This window comes from Pyrgilauda ruficollis, unplaced genomic scaffold (assembly GCF_017590135.1).
Source record: "Pyrgilauda ruficollis isolate IOZ18807 unplaced genomic scaffold, ASM1759013v1 scaffold2, whole genome shotgun sequence".
Classification (NCBI taxonomy): domain Eukaryota; kingdom Metazoa; phylum Chordata; class Aves; order Passeriformes; family Passeridae; genus Pyrgilauda; species Pyrgilauda ruficollis.
This window is the reverse complement of record NW_024519206.1, coordinates 3,627,414-3,653,261: the sequence shown is the minus strand read 5'-3', so window position 1 is coordinate 3,653,261 and position 25,848 is coordinate 3,627,414. Positions and strand designations below refer to the sequence as shown.

At 37.9% G+C, this 25,848-nt stretch overlaps 1 protein-coding gene across 2 annotated transcripts in view; it reads left to right on the top strand.

The window, feature by feature from the left end:
* SLC25A13 (solute carrier family 25 member 13) overlaps positions 1–25,848 on the top strand; it is a 98,271-nt gene that overhangs the window by 7,619 nt on the left and 64,804 nt on the right. For both annotated transcript variants that reach the window (XM_041466700.1, XM_041466699.1), the window contains 2 exons: positions 15,615–15,668; positions 20,262–20,404. In XM_041466700.1, the coding sequence (XP_041322634.1) occupies positions 15,615–15,668; positions 20,262–20,404 (197 nt within the window). The remainder of the gene's footprint in view (positions 1–15,614; positions 15,669–20,261; positions 20,405–25,848) is intronic.

Genomic DNA, 25,848 nt, shown 5'->3' with positions numbered 1-25,848 from the left:
TGCTAATGGATCAGACCCTCAGAGGCTGAGCAAAGTGGAGTTTGTAAATACATAAACACAAGTTTTATTTGTAGAGAGTGCACTGAGATGGGCAGACTTGTGCCCACACGGCCAGACCTTTTAAAAATGCTTCTAAAATCTTAGTATCATCACTACTCCATAGCTTTAGGATCTTACTGGTTCTTCTTTGAAAGCCAAGGCTAGGCTAGACCAGGTCTTTAGGACTGGTTCTTTGCCTTCCTGGTGCTGGGCTGATTGTTCTCTGCTCTGATGCCAGGGCTGAACTTGCTTCTGTTGGTTGGGTTGGTGTGGAGAGGTACCTGTTTGTTTCCTGAACTGCCAGGTCACTGCAGTTTTTAAAAGCTGGTGGTAGCTGTGAAGTTGTGATTTCACTAAGTAACGATTCAGTGGCAATCCTATGGTAGTGCTGGAGTGAACTGGAATGGATAACTGACCGGGAAAAAAGTGACACAATTTATTTTTCCTTTTTTAGTGTATATAAATTGGTTTTGTTTGCATCAGATCAGATCAGTTCCCTAGTACAGTTCACAGCAAAGCAGTTTAAAGAGTTATGTGGATGGCACTGAGCATAGAAATACCTTAAGCTGGAAACCTGTCAAGGGTTGTTTAGTGTGACCACTATAGGAATATTTACTGCTGTGCATTTATAGATACTTTTACATTTTCCACTGCTTGGCAGAGAAATAAGAAGGCAGGGTTTTTACTTTTCGTGAGTGGTTTGTCTGTTGTCAGCCATTATTCATGCTGGGATAGCCATGGAGGTTGTAGGGATTTTTCCCTGAAGGTAGGAGGTGTGGTGCAAGAATGTAACCATGCGGATGTAACTGTAATATTGCATGGGCAGAATTGTGAGATTGTCGTAGAACTAATTGGTCAACTAATTACCCACTAGTTACTTACGTGCCAGTGGGCAAAAATTTAAATTGAAAGAAGGAAAGTAAAAAATGGAACTGAAACACCAAGAAAGCTTTGTCATAATTTTTCTTTTAAATATTTAAACTCTTTTAAAGTATTTTGTCCCATTTTCTGGGTATAGGCTGATACCTCGACTGATAGGAATATTTTTAAAAGGATTTTTCTGAGGAAGCAGAAGTTAAAAATCAGCCTTCCCTTGCGAATGGTTTCTACTATTGTGTTGCTTTTGTTTTTTTTAACGATGTGTCTCTGATTGGCTTATTTATGTATTCAAAAGTGACCTGACTTTGCTGTAGAAGGAGTAACTGCCACTTGCTTTAGGCAAGTTTGTGGTGGGTTTTGCCTTGATTAGCCTAGCTGGTCCCTGCATGTTTTTCTAAAGTGCCCATCAGCCTTATCTCAACGCTACTCACAGAAGAAGACTGCAGCCTTAGTCTGTAGGAGTCAGGCAGCTGGTGAAATTCTAACTCTGAGAAAGTAAATCCTAACTCTTCAGAAATGTGGGAAATTAAAGGAGGATGACTTTGATGACAGATGCTGAAGATGAGGGAACGTTGAGAGCCGTGTGATAATTGTGTTTTATTTTCCTTTGATTGGTAGTTTTTGAGTGATTGATACAGATGTGAATTGTTAAGCATTCTGTCATTTTATGAATTATCCATATTAAAATGTGTAAAGGTCAAAATGAAAAACAAAGCTACAGAGAGGTTTCATGCATTTGTTGTTTAGGTTACTGTTGCATTTACAACTTATGACCTTCACATGCCCTTGGTCTTGCTCCCTACTAGCCAGTCCACGTTAGCATCAATAACATTTGTTTATCGCTTTGGTAGAAGTCCTGATCTCAAAGGCTCTGGACCAGACCTGGAAGCAGGGTACTCTGAGAACAGACACCTTAGACCTTTTCTGGGATTTGTATTTGTGTCAGTTTTTTTTTCTGTTATGTTTTTTTGTTTGTTTGTTTTGGTTTGATTTGGGTTTTTTTTTTATAACCCAGATATCATATTTGGAAAACTTAGGAAATCTAAGTTTATTGTAAATAGTGCTACCCCAACTGGTGACTGTTTTAGTGTTTCCATTCTTAAGTGGCAAATTTTCTTTACTCTGCGCATCTCTGTAGTCTTTTCACATTTTTGGCATTCATACTGTTAATATTTTAGGTGACTGTGATTGCAATGAATAGAACATGTAACCTCTCTTGAGACTGTTAATTCTCACTCCACAAACTGTCCTTAGGAGAGGTGAACCCTTCCCAGCCCTATTAGTGTTGTTTGCATTATTACTGGTTCTCTTTGGTGAAAACCAGGTGCAAATGATGGAAAAAGATGTTAACACTGCATCTTATCGCATACAACTGGTTGATTAAATTTGATGTAATATGGAGAGAAACATAGTCGAATATTTATTCAGACCTGTAAGTCACCTTTTTGTCAAGTGCAGTGCTTTGCAGAAAGCTAATAATGAGTGTACTCCAGCAGCTCTTTTGGGTATCTGGGACAGGATTGTCTGGATGCAAAATAAACTGATCAGGGAGGCAAATAGTTAATGTCATGTTGTAATTTGAAGAAAAATCCTGTAGAAATTGAGCATTTTAAAGCTCATTAAATGCTTTTTGACCAGCATATCTTATCTGATAGAAGCTGCCTGAATACAGAATTAAATTCATCTGCTAAGGTCCAAGTTTTGGTGAGCTGGCATTAATAGTCCTAGAGTTGTAGCTATCTGTAGAACTATTGTTAGATTATATTGAGATTAGCCACAAATAATATAGCTGGAACTTGATTGTGTCTTCTTTTCAAAACAGAAATTTCAAAGAATAATTTTCCTTGAAGGGTATTAACATTACACTTAAAGGGTGCAGTCTTTAAATTATTTTCCAGTCTTCAGGTCCCACTGTGAATCAATCCCATGTGAAGATAATGTACACTGCAACTCTTAATGTCTAGTTTAAAAAAAAATCCATCACTTTAAAAATTTCAGGGTGTTTAAAGGTTATTTTTGCAATTATGGGGACCTATCAGAAGAGTAATACATGTGCTTTTTACAACTATGATTTTTATGGACTTGATGATTAGAGTAATTGAAGGATTGAAAGAGTAAACTTAATTTCAAAGCTAGAATACAGTAGATGTTGTGTAGCTAGATGGCCATAGTTATTAGCCAACCTTATAAATAAATAGAAGCAGAGTTTGTTTTCTCTCCTCCTACAGAAGAGGAGACTGAGGGGAGACCTCATCACAGTCTAGAGCTTCCTTATGAGGGGAAGAGGAGGGGCAGACACTGATCTCTTTGCTCTGGTGACCAGTGGCAGAACCCAAGGGAAGAACCTGAAGTTGTGTCAGGGGAGGTTTAAGCTGAATATTAGGAAAAGATTCTTCACCCAGAGGGTGGTTGGGCACTGGAACAGCTCCCGAGGGAAGTGTCACAGCACCAGGTCTGACAGAGTTCAGTGTTTGGACAATGCCCTCAGGCTCTTGGTGGGGAGGGCATTGTTCAGTCACCTTGGGGATGGCCCTGTGCAGGGACCAGTCCTGTGCAGGATTGGACTTGATGATCCTTGTGGGTCCCTTCCCACTCACCATATTCTGTGATTCAGATGTTTTTGTGTAATTAGTATTCTGAAGTATCAAAACCATGGCTTTTGAGTTAAACAGCTGTTGAGCAAGTCTAAAATAAATCATTCCTGAGCAGTTGTGGAACTGCACAGGGGTAGGGAATCAAAGTCAAATCAAAGGGAATCAAAGGTCTGGGGAATCAAAGTCTGAGTATTTCCTGTACAGCTGAACAAATTTCTTCAACTGAAAACTTTAGGAAAAGATGAGAACAGAGATTTAATATAGTTGAATTTCACTTGTTGTTTCCCCAATAGTGTTTATTATTTCTCTGTTTGTGACAGTGATCTTGTTGGTGTTTCCTTTGTAATTGAAATTTGATTTACTGGAATCAGATTGTTATGTAAAATGCCATTGACCAGAGATTTTTCCAGCTCCATGCACTGTTTTGTATTTACCTTTTCCCTTTTTTTGGTTTCTGTAGGTGAATACTACCTGATCTTTATTCACTGAGGATTTAAAAATGTTCTTTCCTGGAGCCAAGCTTTATTTCTAGCTGAGGAGATAAGTTTAAACTTAATAGGAAATGGAAGGTTCAAAGAAGGTTCTGTGGCAGGTTGGAGTCTTTTTTTAGAGCTGGCTTTGCAAAGAGATGAAGAGAAAAAATTAACTAGCACTCACTGTGGTTTGTTTTTCATTCTGACATTGTGTGCAGGGAAGAATGCCTGTAGATTTCAGAATATGGAAGGGCACACGTTTTTCTTTCCTGATGATGTTTACCCACTACTTAAAAATGCACTCAGTCAACAGGGAAGGAGGCTTTCACAAGGATGATCTTAAACCAAATGCCAATCATCCAGCTAGTAGGAGGAAGAAATTCTAATTGTCTTTATATTTTAGTTGCTGTTTCTTATCCCAACTTCCCTGAACTCTCTCAGCAGTAGAGTCATCATTTTTGTGGGGGGTTTTGGGCTTTTGCTTCAGCCAATGGATATTTAATTCTGGGAAGTTATCAAAAGTGCCCACTTCATCAAAGTAAAGCAGTAAATTAGAGTAGTTTTAAAGAAATAAATTAGAGCAAATTATTCAGTGTTGGAGTAGCTTGAGCGGCATCTGACTAAATCTTTCATCAAAGGTTGATGGGTGTTAATCAAAATGCAGGTAACATCTCCAAAACATGAAAGGCCGTCAGCAAGATCATGACACAAAGATTCTATGTCTGTACATGCAGCTCTGGTTTGAAGGTCTGTGTTCAAATGTGTAGACATGTGGTTTCCTATACTGAGAAATAGAACCTTCTGTCTTAATACCTCTTAGTAGTGTGTGTTTATGGTGTGGTTTGCTTTTTTTTTTTTTTTTGCAGTTCTTTTACATCAGGTGCTCTCTACATCTGCTTAGGCAAGTCTGGGGTCTGGTGTGGGCTCTTAGTGTGGGAGAGAGACTGGGATGTTGCCTCATATCAGTAGCGGGGCAGGAGTCTCCCTACTTAAAAGACTTAATTGAAAGATATGTCCTGTAATAGCAGTCATGCGTTATCATCTGTCCTTTGTTATTTGACTTTCCTGTCATATCTGTCCATTGTATGACCTGATGTGTAGGTCTTATTTTAGGATAGAAGAGGTCTGAAAATTAGTATTACTGAATACAAACAGCAGACTTCATTACTATTGTCATTTTTCTCTGCCTTGGAAATGCAACCTATTTCCAGTCTTCCCTGAATCCTTGGCTGCTAAAACCTCTTGGTCACGTATTTTATTATTGTAGTTCTTTATCATGTTTGACAACTACTATTTGATGAAACATTGCTGATTTAACAGATCTTTGACAGAAGAAACCTTTAAGTGAGGCACTGAGTATGAAAAGCCATTAGAAAAACACGGTATGTAAAAATACTGCATCTGCCTGATTCCTTCTCTCAGCCCATTGTGCAGTCTGAATCTGACTAGAGAAATCTTCACGTGTTTGGGAGAAGAAATTTTTGAATAATTTCACATTTCCATTAAAATAGTTTTTGTCACTGACATCAAGTCAGCCTTCCTCCTTCCTGTCACTTCACCTGTCTAAGACTGCTTGCCATTGTGTGTCAGTCTAACTGGAAACTACTTTCTAAAGATCATGAATTAGTCCCATGTTGATGCTGTTCAAAAGGAAGAAAAACATGGCAACAACAAACTTTATACAGCTGCTTTTACTCTGTTCACAGACCTAGATCAGTCACTTGGTCTGAATCTTTTCTGTCAAGACTAACTGGTGTGAAGCAGCAGGTTCAGTCTTTTCTGCATTGTGAAGATTATACTACAGGAGTTTTGAGCCTCTTTTGTCTCCATAAAGAAAAGAGTGGTGTAAAACTCATAATGACTGTAAAACTCTTGCAATTTGCTTTTGGTTTTGCGTTACATGTAACCTATAGATTCAGTATGTCAGGTATGAGACTAGCCAAGACCAGAATACTTAATTCTCAAGTGTTTAAGAATTCAAATTCTGTACAGTTGAAATAGCACTTAATAGTTTCTTATTCTGTGTGCCTTTAACAAGCTGATAATAAATCAGCTTTTCCCCCTTTTCCTGAGGATGTGTGGCGAGCAAAAGAAGTCAAGAGAGCACTGAACTCTTGAAAATTATGGAAATATCGCAGCAAAATATGTACAGAAGGACTGCCAAATACACTTGTTTTCCTCTAGTGTTTTTAGGAAGTTTTATACAGAATGTGTGCCTACAATTCTTTTGTAGCTTTGGAAACATGGGGCTTTGTGTTGTGTATGACCCACAGTTTGATCAAAGAAAGGTATATATAATGAAAACTAGTGTGAGATCTCCTGGCTTTTCTGTTCACTGCAGATTTTCTGGGGGTAGTGCAGGTTGTGAAAGCTGTGAGGTGTAATCACTGATTGATCACCCAGCATTTTTTTTTAAGGTAAAGCATTAATTTTTTGTTTTTCAAAGGGCAGGATCAACTGGTCAGAAAGAGGTTTTTTTGGAATTCTGCTACAGTTTTGACAGTTTGGGCTAAAAAGTAGGATACTGTGGGATGGCAGACATGGTGTTCTGAATTCATGTGGTGATGTCAGGGTGCTGACATCAACCCAAGTGTCCAAGAAATGAAATGGAAAAGCTTCTGGTTACTGAGACATTAAAAGAAAAGTGCTAAGTCTTCTCTAGCACTCAGTTAAACACTGCTCTGTGTTTGTTAATCTGGTATTTTTACAGTTTAGTTGGACTGCAATGCCCTCAAAGCAAATGGAAGTCCATTTCTTGGAAAAAAAAAATGGTTCAATATTGATTTCCCCTCTGCTAAAAATGCTTTCCTGAAAGTAATTTTAAGGATTTTATCTTTAAATTCCCATCTTTAAATCAAAATGTTCAGTTTGACATCATCATCATTATTTCCACTGCAACCAAGTGATCTCACAAAAACATTCAGAGGGCAATGCAGCAGAAGTAAGTGTAATGTTTTAATGAAACAGTTATTTCTTTATGCAAATATCTGTGATAAAATAGACTCACAGATGAGAAGCCAAAATCATTCAAGCTAAAATCAGAATAGTTTGTAATTAAAATGCTGAAAATGTTTCCACAGTTTCTTAAGGAGATGAGGAGATTTTAGTTATTGTTGTCAGGTATTTTACAACTCAGGTGAATTATGGAGAGTTATTGTGAACTCTTTAACAGTTTTGACTTAGGTGTGGCAAGTCAGTGGCAGATAAACCCCTAGGATTACAGTGACAGCATTGCATAAAAAATAAAAAATATGGGTCTTCACTGGTTCATTTTATATTCCCGCTTGAAACTGTATATTTCCAAGTACCCTCTTTGATAGCTTCACTTTTCAGTTCAGATCTTTAGCAAGAATGAAGGTCACACAACTGGAGTGTCCTGTGACGGCTGTGTAATCTGCTAATATTTAAACATCAAGCAGTTGTTTGTTGTTAATATTGAAGGTAAGAATTGTGAAATAAAATGTTAAACTGCCTTTACTTTGTACTCCCTGTCTTCAGGGAGATTATGTAATAAGTTTAAACGAAAACCCATATGGTGCTAGTTGAACAAACAGTGCTACCCTTGTTTACAGGCAAAAGAGAGTGTGTTTGCAAACACATATTTTGGCATATATATTTTCAGATGACAGGTAAAAATCTTGAAGGGAGGGAGATACTTTGTTAATGTGAAAGTCCAGGTTTTCCATACTCAGAGGCTTATTGACATGTTTATATAGGAAAGGTGGATAGTTACTGTGATTCAGCTTTCACAGACCATGACCATGCTTCCCATGACCCAGTATGCCACTGTGTTGAGTGCTGTAGGGATATAAAAAAGAAAAATAAATAACATACTTTTTGTGTTTCAAGTAGGAAAGTGTTACCTTTTGCCCAAGTATGTTCTGGAATGCTCCTGTTATTTTGTTAGCTTTGGGGAAGAGTTCCTACCACAGGACTTTGGCTTTTCTTTGAGTCTCACCATTTATAGCCTTTTAATAACTTTACTTGATGTGTGTGATGTTATTTCCATTTTGCAGGTGTCATTTGTTCTTTTTAAGTTTGTGGATTGGATCCATATATGCATAAGGATTTATGCCCACTCCCACACCCTTCGCAGTTCTCTGAGCTGCTGAAGTGTAGCACTTTGAATAGAACTGAATAGAGGAACTTGATTATAAACAGGATCTTGAAAAGTGAACTTCTGTCTTTGAAGAAGAAAACACAACACTGAAACAAAACACATTTACCTGTCAGTTATTCCCACATAATTCCTGGTGTGCAATTATTGGTCAATAATCTTTGGATTGTGACTTTTCATGGTGGAAGAACCTCTTTAGGCTGTTATGGCTGCTTTGTGCTTCGGCAGGGGAAAGTGAGTTTTTGGGTGGTGGTTGGGGTCTGCAGCTCGAAGCGAGGTGAAACCAGGAGTGATTGTCTCCATTAAGCTGTGAACTGTTGGGAACCTTGAGCACCATGAGTGGGCACCTTGGAGGGGCTTGTTACTGACTTGTGTGTTGCATTCAGAGATGGATCTCTCAGAGCTCAGTGTTGCCCTGCACAGCTGTGAGATGATGCTTCCTGAAGATGCCACCTCCTGAGAACCATGATGTTAAATGGCCTTTTGTCTTGTTACCTATCCATTGCTTCATCCTGGTTAAAATATGCATTTTACCTTAATAACATTGAATGCCAGGTAAGATTCATGCTGCCCTAATAGTCTGCCAGTTCTCTCTTACAATTTTTGAATGATAACAGTGTCATTCAGTATCTTCACTGTCTGCTTTCTTCAGAAACTGCTTTCAGTCCTGCAGTGGTTACACTGGAGAATTTTCCTATCCTTTGCTGCTTTGGGTGAGATGAATGCTTTTCTGCTAGATGTAAGCTTCTAGAAGCCAAATTGCTGGAACTGGGATGATTGCATTTGGAAGATGAGCATGAAGCAGTTGATGTCTTGAGCTTATGGTCAGTGCACTGGTTGTACATTAGCATTATTGTAACAAAACATGCCCTGGGAGAATCAAAACGGAAAGTCTAATCTGGGCTGAGGTAGCCACCAAATATGTTTTATCAGGTTCATAATTCTTAGATATGACTCTCTTTCTGAAAGGTGTAAGGAAGTAAAGTAGCAGCATTAACATCTATAATAATCTCATCCATCTATGATGAGCGGGAGTGGGTATTTTTGAAACATACCCATGACTGGATAAAAAGTGTCACTTGACCATTCTCAGCAGCTCCTTTGAAAATAAACTTTTTTATTGAAGGACCCCTAATATATCTTATGTAGAAATATTACATTCTTCAAGTGAGTGGTGAGCTCTGGTTTGCTGAGATACACGGGAACATGTTAATGTTGCATAATGGCCATCACAACGTGGCTCACTTGTGTATCTTTGGATCACTGTCCTGAGTAAAAATACGTTGTAGAAGAGCTACGAGACAATAGGGAATATTACTTTGAGGGAGAAGTTACAGTCACAGTATGGTAGCACTTTATGATGGATAGATAGAGTGATTGGAGAACTGGGCTTTTTCTGATAGTAATGTGAAAAGTGAAAGAAGTTTCTGTTTTTAACAAAGTTTAGGTTTTCAGGTTCAGTTTCTTACTGTTGGGAAGTGTATCAATTTTGTTCCAGGAATGATAGCTGTTGTATCCTTGTCCTAGTCTGGAGGCTGACTACAAATAGTCCAGTTTGTTCCTAACTCCATTTTCTGATAAGTGCTTAAAGTTTGGAGTGGTTTGTGTTGGCCACAGTATGGTGCTTTTTCCCTTAGTTAAATGATTTCGCTAAGCAATGGCGATGCCTAGCTATTTTTACCTTTGTATTGCGGTAGTTTTACTGTCCTTCTGTTTTTGAGATCTTTAAGTACAAAAATTGTACAAGTACACACTCTAAAGGTATTTTTACATAGCATCGATTATCTAATCTTGGAAATTCTTGTAGCAGTTTTTCTTAAGATATGTACTACTATCACCCTGATTTCTGTACCTACTTGGAAGTATTGGACAACTGGACAAGGATTTTCCTGTGTGTATATAATTGGTAACTGTGTATTGGTCCCTGATGAGTTTGTGTGCAAAAATACTGTGGTTCATTGGGAGTCTCCTTGTGTGAGAACCATCTTATGAACAAGCCATCCTCATTTGCTCTGGGACTTTGAAAGTAGGATCAAAGCTAGAAGGTAATTGCATGGTAAAGTAGGTTTGTTAGCTTTGATACATGTGGGGGAAGTGAGGCTTCCACCTCCCATGGTGCAGAAGACTGGGAATTGCCCAGAGATTTATAATTATGATGAAGTGAAGATGGATGTGAATAGTTTTGCTTGAGATATGCTGTCTTTGTTAGCTGACAAATTAGTTTTGCTTCACCAGTGTGTGAGGTAGACTCAGCACAACTGTCTAGTTTCAGCAGTGCTCATTCCGCACCTCTTCATGCTCAACCAGTCTGTAGGACATGAAAAGATCCCACAGAAGATTGTTGATTATTGTCAATAGCATTCATTTATCTTACCTTTGCTAGGTGTTATTAGACAAAGTAATGCAGTAACTGCTGCTTAGTGTAGGGTTAGACTTTTGCAAAGTGTAGTTGAAATGCTTAACTGTGAGGATCAGAACTGCTTTTAGAAAAGAAAGGTTTTTGTCTCAAGGCTGATTGTGCTCAGATTGATCAGGCTGGATGTACCTACCTGCTTGGTAGTTGGCAACATCTCTTGCAGTCCTTCTTACCCTAAGCCTTTGGGCAGATATGCCAAATGCTATCTGAACTTGATTTTCCTAGGAGACATACTCAGTTTACTGTTAAGGAGGTCTGTTGAGAAGGTTTTTGATCTGCGTTCAGTGCCAGCTCTCCTTGCAGTTGTCTGATTCTCTGCTTGGTGAGCTGGTCCGCATCTTGCTTAAAATCTTCCATGTAATGTCAAGCTCTGTGTAGTTCACTTTCCACTGTAGATCACAGTCAAGTTCTTTTACTGTAGAAGGAATGGCAGTTCTTTTGCTGAGGTGACAATATGCATGTTGGACTAACAGAAAATACTTATTGAGGCAGCTGAAACAGGAAACAGTGCCCTGCACAGATGCTGATACAGAACACTTGTAACTTAGGATATGGGTATGATGACAGAAAGCAACCAAGGAGAGTTGCTAGGTTAGGAGAATTATTATATATGTTTATGGTAATATTAGTCTAAATATGGAAGAAAGATGATTTTCATCTACATGAACAGGTTAGTTGTATTAAAATAAAAGCTAGAGTGTTGTCTTGGCATAATACTTAAACAGTATTAGTGGGTTTGTGGTCTGAATTCAGACTTGGCCAGTAACTGTGCTCTAACTGGTTTCCGATATTCCAGTCACTCATTTAAACAAGAATGTAAGGTCAAACCCCAGTTTGATCTCCTTTGGAGTTGCACATTTGAAGTGTATATGTATACTTTTAGCCAGAAGGAAACATTACAGTGATCTAATCTGACCTCTTACATAAACTGGGCCACATGTGTTTGAGTCTTACAGGTGGACTCAATAACTTGAGATGAAATAAAAGAATACCCCTACAAGACATAAGGTTTCAATTTTAATTTGAGGTCTTGTAGTGGTATGAAATACATTGCATTCTTAAGTTGTGTTTAAGAATGGATTAACTTCTGAAAAATAATCTTAATTTCAACACAAGTTACAAGAGTTTGTGATCACTTGTTGAGCCTTTCATCAAATATCTTTTCTCTGTATGTGTCTGTAGATGGTGTTCTCTAGAACTGAACAGACTGATCTCACCATTGTCAGCTCTGCCACAGCTCTGGCTCTCTGCTTGGAGAAGGACAGCTGTCCAGCATCTTACCTGCTCAGTGTCAGGAGGTTTTAAAGATACTGAGTTGTGGGGGGGCAGCCTTACCTCTATTTTTCCTTCACATCTGCATTGTATTCAGACTAAACCAAAAGAAAGAAAGAACATTATATCTTTATATTGGATTAGGACTTGCTGTTGTTGCAATAAACTTTCTGGAATGTTGTAGCAATTCCCAAGTATTCCTGGATCATAATCACCTTTCTACTCTATTCAGACTGTGGCTACCAAAATGATCTTGCTGTAAAGGTGGGACGATCAGATACTAACTATATTTTTTGTCATTAGATTAATGTTATATTGACATTAATTATGATTTTCCTACTGTCCTTTTTCTTTCTTGCCCATCCATGTTGTTGTTCTTTACTGGATGGAGCGCACTATGTTATTAGTCTTTTTGTGTCTTTTGATACCATGCAATCTTTCACAACCTGTTTCTTCTACCTTGTGTATGACAAATATATTAGTAGAATTGGTTGGAAATGTAATATAATCTTCTTTGACTCTCAGTGGATTCTGTTTTCTTATGTTGTACAGTTATATTTTTATGGAAAGACTCTGCATTTAATTTTGAGTATGGAAGTGAGACTGAAAATGCATATGTAAATTGAGCATAAGTCAATAAGGAGAAAAGAGGTCTGCTGAAGAAAATGGGCTGAAATTAAGGTCAAGGTGCAAGGGAGTCTAAAGATATGATGAGCTCCAGTGTGCAAATCAATCTGTGTTACTGTCTCTCACAGAGCTTTCCCTGTCTCTGTGCACCCTTTGTTGAGTGTTGGTGCTAATGGGAGGGACTCAGCATTTTTAAGTGCAGTTCTTATATTGCCTGTTCTGTTTCATTCTTCATATGTGTTATAACACACATGTACACACAGTATGTTGCTAAAGACTTTCAGGTGTCTACCTTAGGAATGAAAATCCCTGCTGATATTTTCTATACATTATCCCAATCTTCCCTGAAGAGTGTTCTAACTTGATTGTAGTCCTGCACTTCAGTTGATGTACTCTGTTGTCTCCTGTTTTTTTTTTTTTTTTATAATAAATGTTTGTTGGAGGGCTTTCTTCCCTGAACCTTACTTAATAGAAGTTGCTGTTTTATTTTTAAGTGTATCTGTTACATAGTATTTCTTTGTAAAGAGCAATAGCAACATTATTTCACTCAGATCTCCTTTATGAAATGCCTTCTCATGCCACTAGAGAGGTGTTAGGCCTGCCAACTCATAACTGCTTTTATCTTTATGGAGAAAAGATGGGAGTAAAATGGAGAAGTCTTTCCAGTAACAAAACACATCACCTGAACCCAGTTATGTGAGAGTCAGTAAATATCACCTGAGCTGACTGATGGAGAAACAGCTTTCGTCTGTGGGTCACTTTTCATCAAGCATGTTACCTGTCAGCTTGCAGTCTTGTTGGCATCAGGTTACTTAGCCTTTCAACTGTTGACATAACAATTTACAGAATGGTATGGAAAGTAATAGTTTGACCTTTTCTAGAGTGGGAATCTTCTAGTAACACCTGTCATCAGGATCAGTTTTTATGGCAGTGTGTGCAGCCTTGCCTATGGCTGGGTATGGATGAAAAGCTGAATTAAATGCTTATTTTGGCCACTGGTATGGCTGCATTAGCATCAGTCTTCCTGAAGTTCTCATGTAATGTAATAGAGGCTCTTTTCCTCAATTGGAATCAGATACACTTTTCAGAAAGCATATTGGTAGATGTGACATGGATGCACCAAATAATGCAGTGTTAACCATACCTTTCCTCTCCTGTTTGCTGGGGAATGGAAGAATGAGGAAGTAGACTGTAGGAAATGGAGAAAAGCTGTGGTATGCAGCCACTGCTTGGGCTGCTAGTCTGCAGTTCTTCTGTGCATTCATTGACCTTATCAACTTGAACCTATCTTTCAATATTGACAGTAGAAAACACCACTCAAATTCCTCTGTAATCAAAAGGGGCCTGAAAAATGGCAGCTGGCCTGTGAGCACATCTCCCAAGTTTCTCAGTGAAACTAAAGGAAAGCAGTGTAAGTTCATGTATCTTTTCCTTTTCTTCCTCCCTTGGTTTCTTTAGACTTAGCTTTCTCTGACAGTATAAAATTTGAACTTAAAGACAGATAAAATATGATACTGATTTATATTTGCTGGCTAAAACTGTTTGAAGTGTCTTTCCTTTGCTTGTATAGTGGCAAGGTTCTGGATTGAAGCAGCATAGAAATACTGCTTTTTTTTTTTTTTTTCTTTCCACAGAGTTCACAATAGCTCTAGACTATCAGATTTTTACAAAACAAGGGTTAAATTAAATCTCTGCTCACAGTGATTATATTTAGGACAGCTTGCATTTTAGAAAACACACATTTTTGTATTCTTAGCTTCACAATTACACTTTGATTTTTTGCGATGCTTTCGCACCAATTTCTGTGTAAAAGCAGGACTGGGACTCCAGCTGTGGACTTTGTCAGTTGAGCATAGGTGTGGTTTTTCCCCTTTAAAAAACTTATAGAATTTTAATAAGAAACCTTAATCATACACTTTTCTTAAAATACTTTGGGTTTTGGTTTAGTTTTTTGGGGTTTTTTTACATGTTTTTATGGGGTTTTCTGTTGTCTTTTTTAGTTTTTAAATGAACTATACTGAAGGTTCATCATTAAGTGTACATGTGAGGATATAATGCTGTTGTTCAGACTTACACAGACTCCTGCTATTTTCTGCAGTAGGCCAGTATGCTTCTAGAAAGGCACTTGGGGTCACGTTTGCCTTTACAGTCTACCATTGCTATAAAGAGTTAGGAAAGTAAAGTAGTGTTTTATTGATAACATTCCTGGTGTTTAATTCTTAAGTGAGGGTAAGATTGTGTGTCTTGTCCTTTGGCTGTTTATTCCCTGTTAAACTTTTTTTTTAAATCCATGTTTGCTTGCAAAGTATTTGTTTTTTAAATTTGGAATAGATTGATGTTTGAATTGACTTGTCAGATGAAGGTTATTGTGTTAGCAATCTAGCAAGCAAGATTTTGTCAAGGTATCCTGAAGAAGGAAAGGGAAACTGTAGTAGGCACAGACTGAGGGGACACATCCACTTACTGCCAAAAGCAGCAAAAGGATTGTATGGTATATCAACCAGGATAATACTGATGGACTTACTCCATAGTGGGTTGACTATTTTTTGATTTAGTGTTTTGAAAAAAAATCTAATTTGGGCTTGTAGTGATAAATGTAACTTAGATTTTAGTTTGAACTTGCTAATGTGATCTGCAGAAAAATCTAGATACTCTAGATACTGCTTTCTGAATTAATCTCATTAAAAAGATCTACACTGTAAGATTATAGTGATGTAATAAACCAATAGTTACATTGAAATTCAGTTTTTTGTGGAGCTGCTTTCTTGAACAACTTTGTGAGTCTGAGTATTTCATTCTTGCCATTTATCACTTATGGACTGTGTATGGTACTCTGAAATCTTTAGATGAAAGGCGCTGGAAGTGTAAAAATCTGGGGTGAAGATAGTATAATGCTGAATCCCAGCAGAGAAGTATGCTATAGAGATTTCGTTCTTGAATATCTTTATGACTTGTTAATGTGTGCTTGTTTAAGAGTTGCAGGGTTGCATAACAGAAGTGGAACAGAAATATTGAATAACCTTATGTAAGTGTGAAATGGATAAAATGAGCATGGCCAACTAAAGCAGTGCCTAATTTATCTAAGGTGAACATATATTTTCATCACTCATTCTGTTGTTTGTGTTCTTGTTTTTAAATGACACTTTGACACCTTTTGTGTAAGCTATGCATATTAATGTAATTGTATTTACTTGTAGGTGGCTCTAACCAAAAGAGCTGATCCAGCTGAGTTGAAAGCAATATTTTTGAAGGTATGTGTAAAGTAAATATTTTACTCTCTCTGCTTAAATTTTTTATATCTTTTGCTCCATTATTGCAGCATACAACTCTTAATAGTTTTTTTCCAACCATTAATCATTCACCGTATTATTACCATGTTAGACTTAAATACCATTATCAGAATTGAACAATGCTCACCAAGAAGTCAGATATATTCCTGAGTGATTATTGTATTGACTCAAAAGAAGTATTGCTATCTTAGAAAAAACCTACATTGTTCAGAGAGTGTAGTAGGAGTTTCACTATTGTTCTTACATGTGGTAAAATGTTCATGTAGATACCTTACTGTTAGATGATTTGGTAAACTTTCTTCTTCCATCCTTGCCATCCTTTCTTCATTAGGGTTATCTCTGCTTCTGTTATTTGTAGAAGTGTTGGGAAGATCACCATGTGAAGTGCTGGCCATATTTATTATTTAACTGAAATTCCTTCTTTGTTGGCCTGCTGTGGAAAGCATGCAAGTAAAGACTCAGTACTTGCTTATATACTTGAGAGAAATGTGCTTTAGTGTTTTGCTGAAAACTGGGAGGTGATTCTCCAACCCTGCTCTGTGACATCCCACCTGTAGTGCTGCATCCAGCTCTGGGACTCTCAACATAAAAAGGGTGTGAACCTGTTGGAGCTAGTCCAGAGGAGGGTCGCAAAAATTATCAGAGTGCTGGAGCACCTTTGCTATGAAGACAGACTGAGAATTGAGATTGTTCAGCCTGGAGAAGAGATGGCTCCAGGGGGATTTTACTGCAGCCTTTCAGTACCTCAAGGGAGCCTACAAATAATCTGGAGAGGAACATTTCACAAGTATAGGGACATTTTACAAGAAGTGATAGGACAAGGGGGAATGACTTTGAAAGAGGGTAGGTTTAGGTTAAGGAAGTAAGGAAGAAACTCCTACTGTGAGATTGGTAGATCCCCAGAGCTTGCCCAGAGAAGTTCTGAATGCCCCATCCCTGGAAGTGTTCAAGGCCAGATTGGATGGGGCTTTGAATAACCTGGTCTAATGGGACATGTATGTGCCTATGGCAGGGAGGTTGGAATTAGATGATCTTTAAAAAGTCTTTTCTAACCCAAAGTACTCTGTGGTTTTGTGAAACTGGCTTTCTTTGACCCATTTCCTAAATTTAAATAACTATGTCTAGCCTTCCTAAGGTTCATTAGTCCACTATCTGGGTAAATTTGGTATTCTGGTATTAAAAAAAAAAATTAGAAAAAATTATAAAAATTCGTGGTTCTGAAGAATAAGTATGAGGTAGATGCCACAGTGCTGTTAGGGAGCTGTTGTATCTGAATTATTTCTGTGGACATGATGAGGGCCCGAGACAGCTCATACTTTTCCAGTTTCTTCCCTCCCTCTTTGCTCTCCAGCATCATGCCCCACTCTCCATGTAGTTCTTGGTATTTTTTCTATTGTCCCTTGTGAGCTATTATTAACATATGTGTAGGTGTCACAATGTATGTTGCCTGTATTTATAGTTTTATTATATACTGTCAGTATTAAAAGCTCTGAAATGAGATTTTCAGTTGAGAAAGTCAAGATTTAACTTCTTAAGTCCTGGAACTTGTATCTGTCAGGGGAGCAAAAAGACTCTTGAAAAAGAAGGGGTTATGTGATTTACAAAGGAAGATACTTGAAGAGCAGGAGCACAGCAGCAGAAAATGCAGACAGGGAGTAGACCACTGACCTGAGAAGATAGTAGCACTGAAGAAGGAAATAAACACACTAGAGAGAAGCCCAGTCCCTTCTGAGCTATGAGGTTGGAGGGTGGGGAAGTTGGTTAGTTGGTTTGCTGAGAATAGTGTGAAAATAGTTTCCTACCTGTCCATGGATATTCATCTCTCTTACATTTCTGAAGGCTGTAGCTCCCTCAACCTTCTGATTTGGTGGATTGAATGGGTTGTAGTTTAGCACACTAAATGCCACCTCTGACTTCTTTTTTTTTCCTCTTTTGCTTTCCCTTCCACTAAAAAGAAGGGATCCCAGTAAAGAAGTAATGAAATATGAGCTAAATGTTTTGTTCATTGTAATGCAGGATTGTCATGCTGCTTACTCCCGAGAAAGAAAATTGATGAGAAAATGTGTTATGTTGTTTCATGGTCTACAGATGAGTGATGCCCAGAGTGTTAATTAAGCTTCTCCAGACTGTTTTAAGTGGTGAAGCCAGTACAGTTGCTTCTGCAGATTGTGGAATGTTCACTTACAAAAGAATTTCACAACTATTCTTTCCTAATTCAATTAAGAATTAAAATATATGATTGCCATTTAGGAATGGTACCCTCAGTGTAGAAATAAATGTAAAATTATCAGTTTAAATGCAGTGGATTGCAGTCATCTTTTAGCATATTTAGTATGTCAAATCCCCAATAGAATGTTTGCAAATCTTACTTACAATGGGGTTAAACTTCTTATTACTTGACTATATAAAATGTGTGTAAATAAGTTACCAAAAAGCCATTAAGTACTATGTATAATATCAAATTCTCTGTGGGTATAATTGTCAAAGTGGAGGGAAATAAAATTGTAAAGAACCAATTTTTATATGTTGCTCCTCCAAAACAAATGGAATTGATGTTTTCTTTATTTTTGTTATGATAATTTCCAAGAGTACTTCTTCTAAGTCTTCTAACATAACCCCTAAGAGATTAGATTTTAGTCAAAGTGATCAAGCTGACATTTTTCAAGGTCATTTTCTATATGTAGTATAGAGTACGTGATTGGATTTCAAATACACTTGAGTAAATCACAGTGACAAGAAACAGGGGGACACTGAAACCTTGTGCTGTTTTCTGTTATTGAGTGCCCTAGCAGGGGGTTAGCCTGGATGAAAAAAAAGAAATGTAGAAGCATAGGCTGTCTGACTTATTTGATTTGTTTCTCAATAGCAGCTGTGTTAAAAGTTTCTGAGACTGGGATTCTGAAGGAGTCTGTCTTTCTGCAAATGATTACATTGAAATCAATTGATCTGTTAGTTCTTATAAAAGTATACAATTCAAAATTCCTTGCAGTGTAGCAGCTAGAAAGCATGTGTTATTGAAACAGGAATCCTTTAGCACTATCCAATATATAGATGCCGAAGGGAGTTATGTTTTGTTGGGCTTGCTTCTCTGAAGCCTTGTTTCTTGAAGATATTGCTGTACCTGAAAATGGTATTTCTATAGCACTAGAAGAAAATAATCTACTTACTGTAACACTTTGGCATCCCTCTGAGAGTTATATGCCTACAGCAGGTATAACGGTACGCTGCAGGCACCAATACGAAATGAAAACTGGCAGTTTTCATCCCTTAGCAGAGCCACAGTAACGTGAAATAAAACTTGTGTTTGAAGTACACTACAAAATAGCAATAGGGACCTAATTTATTTATTACTTTAGTGTGGATAATGCTCTGTGGGGAGATGCAATGATAGTTTATCATCCTACCTTGCCTTAAAAAATCAGAAAAGCGAAATTAGCGGTTTCTTTCCTGTTCTCAGTGCATATTTGTTATCCCAAGATAGACCTGTTTCCCTTAAAGCTAGCACATGGTTCTACAAATCATGCCTGGGATTTCTTTTCCTCTTAATGATTGTTATTATCCTTTTGCTTTTCTTAAATTACATTCTTTAGGGTTGATTTCAAATTTGACCTTCTTCAGAAAATGAGGACTATAAAATTTGAGGGATGACTTAGCAATGAGGGTAGAGGTGGTAACAAAGGGAATTTTATTTATTTATTTATTTATTTAGATGTTATCTTCAGAAATGTTAATATTACTTTTATTTGTAATGGATTTATTGGAGGCTTCTCCTGGAAACAAGTATGCTTGGGTCTGTCAATAGCAGTTTTCTGGAGTACTATGCTAGTAACTGTGTGTAAGCAGGGATAATGTATGGCAGGTGTCAGAATTCTTGTCTTATTTCTGCAGTGTGCTGATTTGTCAAAGTTCAAGTTTTGCTGTTACATTTTTCTGCAAATGCTATTCTTTGGCCTCCTTTCAGCACTTCAGCCAAGGAGAAGTATCTGTAGGTTCTCCTTTCCTTAAGGAGAAACCTCCATGGCTGGAGGTGATGCAGTAGAATTCTTTGGAACAGCACCCCCAGGTGGACATTCCTGCGGGATCATTTGCTGCACTGGCATTTTGCAGGTGTCACCAGCCCTGCCTTCTCATCCTGAAGTAGAATGGCTAAGGAAGGAGTCATTTCACATAAATAAGATATTCTGCAGTGCCCTACTGCTGTCAGAGTTTCAGTGGGCCTGAGATGCCACATACCTGCTTGCAAATGTGCTTATGCTTCTACTTCAGAAACATATTCGGTGCTATGGAGCATTTCTAGACTACTATGGAGAAATTGTTGACATGTAATCCAAAAATCATGTCTGCCATTCATTGTCTGGGAAGCTGAGCCTGCAGCTGCTTGAGTACTCGCTTCTTACTATTTCCTGTTTGGGTCTGAACCTGTTCCAGGTTCACTGGAGCAGAACTGTCATCTGCTATAGCAGAGGCTTGCTTGTGATTGGAAACTATGGGTGGTGGTAATAAATGCCTGGAGAAGGATGTGTTGAGGCACTAAATATTGTATTCACTTAACAGTATGCAAGTGTGGAGAAGAATGGAGAATTCTACATGTCTCCTAATGACTTTGTCACACGGTACTTGAAGATAATTGGAGATGGTTTGCCTAATGCAAGCACTGTACAGCTCCTTGCAGGTGTGGTGGATCAGACAAAAGATGGGTAAGTGGTTTTGGTTTTGGCTTGGGGGTAGGGGAAATTTGTAATTGATTGGGTTTTTTTTTTTCTTTTTCTGTTGTTCATTTAAAAAATACAAAATCATTTTTTCAAACAGTCTGATCCTTGAAGGTGGGTTGTTCTGTTTTCCCCTGCAAATCCATAAAGAAATACAGTATATTTTAAGTGAAAAGAGTAGAAACATTGTTTTCAACTGCACTTACCATTTAGTGGTGCAATTTTCTGTCTACTATGTATTTTTAATTCATGGAACCTTTCATGTTTGTTGGCTGGCTCCCCTAGCTCCTGCTTTTCATTCCTTCTCTGAGTCTTTCTGTCTCTGTTTACTTTATGTATCTGTCATAAACACATTCAAATAGAAATCCAAAATAAGTTTAGATGGTGTAGGAAGAGATCCTAGAAAAAAGTGCCCCTGCTTTGTTTTGCCATGGCACTGTCAAAGGTTTTTGCTGTTGTGTTTTTCCTTCAAGAGGGAGGAGGAGTGCCTAAGGTATTTAGGGAGCTACTCTGCAATCTTGGGAAGACAGCAGTGAAGTTGGTTGCGCATGGTTTGCATTTGAAAGGCCGACTTTGCCAATAGGCAAGATTAGCTACCCTTCCATCTTCCTTCCCCCTACTTTAATGAAATCCTAGCATTTGCTTTTGGTACTTGCCCAGGCAAGCTGTATCTTCACCCATATGAGTTGTTGAACCCTCCCTTTAAAGTATCTTTAGAGAAACTTGAGAATAATTAGCTATGGACTTAAAATGTGTAGTTGTGGCATTTTTAGAAACCAGAAAACTTGAGGCATGACTCATATCAGTGGTTGTAGAGAGTAAAATGTGAGATAAACAAAGCATGACTAGAGAATGCAGTCTTCCTAGGGAGCCGATGCAGGCATAACTGAGAAGTTTTGCAGTCCTTTCTGTGCTCTCTTTTCTGCTCAGCCAGTCTCATGTATTTGGCAGCTGGGCACCTTAAACCTTGCAGATGAGTTATGTGATGATTGCTGCCCCAGTAAAAGAATTCTGTAAAAGGTTATCTTGGTAACATTGATAGCATCAAGAAAGCCGTGGCTTCAGACAGTGTTTGACTGAAAACATTAAACATTTCTCAGATTTCTTCCCTCGGTTTGATGCCTGCAAAAACAGCATTTTCCAAATTACATGGCTTCAAATCCGTTTTGTAATAAGAAGATTGAGAACATAATCCATACCTTGTGATTTGGATCTCCCTCACAGAAGCTGGTGTCAGGAAGAACAAAATGTAAAACTGTAGCCTATGTGAACTTGTTGACAAGTTGGGATTTCGTAACTTGGCATGATCTTGTAAGAGTTTTGCGGTGTAGTATTGAGGCTTCTAATTGCTGCTTTCTGCCGTGGGTAAGGATTGTTTCTGTAATCCACACTGTGCAGTGACAGTTCGTAATGTGTCTTTGGAGAGTCTCTTCTGGTATTCAGGCTGTCTTCCTGTTTAGCTAATATGTGAAAGAATGGAGAAAGTTTGGAAAGTGATTAGCATCCATCTCCCTAACATGACATTGCAGCATTTTTTGCCATGTTGCTCAGTGTTTGTACCTTGTTCTCCTGGTGTTTAAAGTAATTTGCAGAGTAATCATCTGAGGCAAGAGTCAGCTGCTTTTTGGTTCCTGTAATGAAATCTCCTCAAGACAGCAACGGGACTATTGGTCTTCTCCTACTGTGTGTTGCCAACTTGGCAGTCCAGAGCTCCTAGTTTTACAGTGAAGCACAAACCAGCTTTTGTTGGTGTTCATTTTTAATAGGCTTGTCAATGTTTAGGGACTTACACATGGTTAAGGTCATGAGGATCTGTTCAGTAATTTAGCATTATTTCTATTATAAAATAGAAGCTAACTTGCAAGAGCAGTGACAAGTTAATTTTGTGACAGTGTTAGTGACTTAAAGTAGTGCATTTCTGAAAATACTGCTAGGCTATTTCCAGAAACATTTATCCACTGTCTTGGATCCCTCTTTTGCTCTGAAGAAGCAGCTGTTGTTCATGACTGTTGAGCATGACCAGTTGTCACTGAAAGGGTCTGAGCCTCCACCAGGGCTGTTCCTAGCACTCTTTAGAATGCTTTTTAATTTTTTCTGGTTTTGGTCACAAGTTAGGTATACGTACCAAGTGTAATCAGTGTGAAGTACTTGACTGGGTAAGTACACAGGTGAAAGGCAGACAGCATAAGGACTTCAGACTCACGGGCAGGGCGTTTAGATGGGCAAAGATTTTCTTACCCAAGAGCTGAAGAAGTTCTGAGTGTGAAATGAAAAGAGCCATAGCTCTTACATAAAATCTCACAGTGGTTACTGTAGACAAAATCTCATGTAAGTCTAGCCCAGTTCCTGCATTGCCAGAGATTGAGGATTTGAGGGTCTACATGAGCTACTGTTGTGACAAAGGTACGAGACCTCTTAAGGCATACTCTGTTGTTCAATGAATATCCGTTGCCATGGGAGCAAGTTTTGCCTCCATCTTAAGCCAGGGCAGAGTTTATTTGATGGTGGGCTTTTCTGCTGTTCTCTTATGGAGGCATGTTTTTAAGGTTTCCTCTAAGAAAAGGAAATACTTTCCTTGCCAGAGAAACCTTTCAAAGTAGTCAACTGGTAATAACATAGATTTTAATAAGTGTTATATTGCGTGGTTGTTGTTCGTATGAAACAGATTGAGGAGCCTGGCTTAAGCCTCTCACTCCTAACCTTAGTTTAAAAAAAAAACCCCAAAAAACAAAAAAGAAGGCTTCATTTGGCCTCAGTTGGATCAGAAATTTCCCCAAAATGCAGTAGCTTTCTAAAGGCCTATCAGCAATAGGCCAGGCATTTTCCATCCTGCCTAGTGTAATATAATTTTTCAGATTTTTGTTGTACTTTTAAACATCTGCCTAACAAAATAAGTATTTACGGCATGTCGCTGTTTGGACTGTAGTAACTAACACTTTATTAAGAAATACCATATGCTTTATTTTTAGAAAGGACAAAGTATTCAAAAATAATACTTAGAAATGCCAGCATTTTCCATTATTATTGGATATAAATTTATCCTCTAATGCACCAATTTACACTATACTTAGTTTACCTAGCTTGCAGTGTAAAATAATAGATGTAGCTTCAATTTGTGTCCCATTATGTTACCATGTTTAAATTGCTGATACAGTAAAAACATCTGCATTGATTTCTGAAGAAAACCTCTTCATCATTGCATCTGTATGTATTATTACAGCAGGTAATAAAATGCAGGTGGGTTTTTTCTTTGCGTGGCTACATGCAGACTTTCTCTGGTGGGAATGTGTTGTGTCTATGGAGTATCCAAATACCGTGGGTGTGAGCGTGGAAGATAGGAGAGAGTAGTAAATAGTGGTTTTGCTGCACCATACTCTGTTGTTACATTTAGACTAGTGCTCTTCTTTGTGGATGCTTTTAAAATATCAGGGTTTGAACCCTCCTGAATAAACTGTACGGTATTGGCACTGGTAATGAGGATGTGAAGGTGAAGGAAGACTTTGATTTACTTGGGTGGAATATCTTCAAAACTGAAATAAAATTTCGTAAACATTTCAGCTTCATTTTGTTGTGCTGTTAAAATCACTAGGTTTTTCTCTGCTTTTGTAACATAAATGACTACTTGTATAGGTATATGAAATAACTCTTAAGTAGTATATTGAAGTCCATGTTAACATGTGCTGTTCAATGACACCTAATGATATTCACTGGAGGGTTATGCTAAACCCAAAAGGGTGATGCTAAACCAGAGAGAAAACGTGTTACCCAGGCAACTACCCTTGTGCAGTATAGAGAAGTGAGCATATGGCTATGTAGTACACATTTTTTTCAGCTTCTTTAAGCATTAAGAATCACACGTGTAATTGACTGAAAAATTACTGCTCAGTTACTGTATTGTATGGTCATAATAGAAGTAAATGAATACGTCGTCGTTAGAATAGATCTGTTGGGAATCACTAGCAGGCTAGTCTACTTAGGGAGCAAAAATACAATAAGAAGAAAATAGCTGGTTTAATTAACATGTAAAAATTGGGTTAATTTGAATTCAGCTGGCACAGCAGATATTAATGTCTCTTCTTTAACAGTCTGGCTAGAAATACACAATTTGTACACTTTAAATCTTCCTAGTTCTATGAATAATTGTTTTAAAAAATGGATATAGGGTTATTCTAAGCATTTATCTGTGACTTATTAGGGGGGTTATTGCTTCCAAGTACTAAAAAAAATGCTTCTACTAGTATAAAATCTAGTAGCAGTGTTAATACATGGAGTTTTAATCAAACCCAGGCCTAGTAACATAGCATATGTTCTTAACATGGTGCTGGGATTCTGCTGGGATAGGTGCTGTATTTCTTTTCTGTGCTGTAATCACTGTATTGTGAACTGTTGGTAAGGACATGTGCAGGTTGTTTCACACAAAAAGCAGCTTTACCAAAATGGTGTTGACAGAGATTTTACATTTATAATTCCAAACAATCCTATTCTAGAGTCTTGTCACCTGCTGTTCTTTTTGTTTTTTAATGTGTGCATGTATTATAATCTTTGGAACAGAACTCAGTGGAGTACTCTTTGGATCTGTTTACTGTTCTGTCAGGTATGTAGCCAATAATAATAAATAAGAATAGCTTTTTATAGCCGGTAAGTCACATTGTAACAGTAAATATTCATCAATACAAAACTGAGTAGGTTATGATATATTGGTTTAAAATTAAAGGAAATGTTACTTTCGGAAAAAAATTTCTTTTGGCTTAGAAGGGATGGAAGTTTTCTTCCTTTGAAAGCCTGAGTATCTGTGTAGTCTGTGTCTAACAGTGGGGAGTACTGAGAGCTCCCAAGGCGTTTAAAGGACTGATGGATTGCTCGTGTGCTAACGTGTGTATACGTAACAAGGCACAGACTTCTTTGCCAGTAAAGCTTAAGGCATTCCTATATGTTTGCTGACATCCTTAATTTTGAGTTTAATCTTAAGAATACCTGAGGAGTTTTCTTTTTATTTACTTCTTGCACTATGTTATGATTTATGGTGACAAGCTCCCAGAGTTAATTATTTGTTAGGCCATTTCATACTCTACATTTCTTTTATTTTTATTTGTTGCAGGTATATTGAGAGAGGTAGTGTAGAACAGCATTTAGGCCTTCTCTGTGCTGTGCTTCTTTAAAAGAAATGTCTTTTATTAATCTTCTCATGTGTTCCATGAGAACATGTTCCTCATGGATATTGGCTTGTTACTCTGTGAATGTTTGGCTGCTGATGTTTGGCAGCAAGCACACTTCAAGTGTTGATCTAGGAATGACAGTAGATGCAATCTTTTAAGACTTCAGCAAAGCTTATGGTACTGTCTCTCATAGTGTCCTTCTGGACAAAATGTCCAGCACACAGCTGAATGGCCCAGTTATATGATGGGTGAGTGACTGGCTTACGGGTCAGGCAC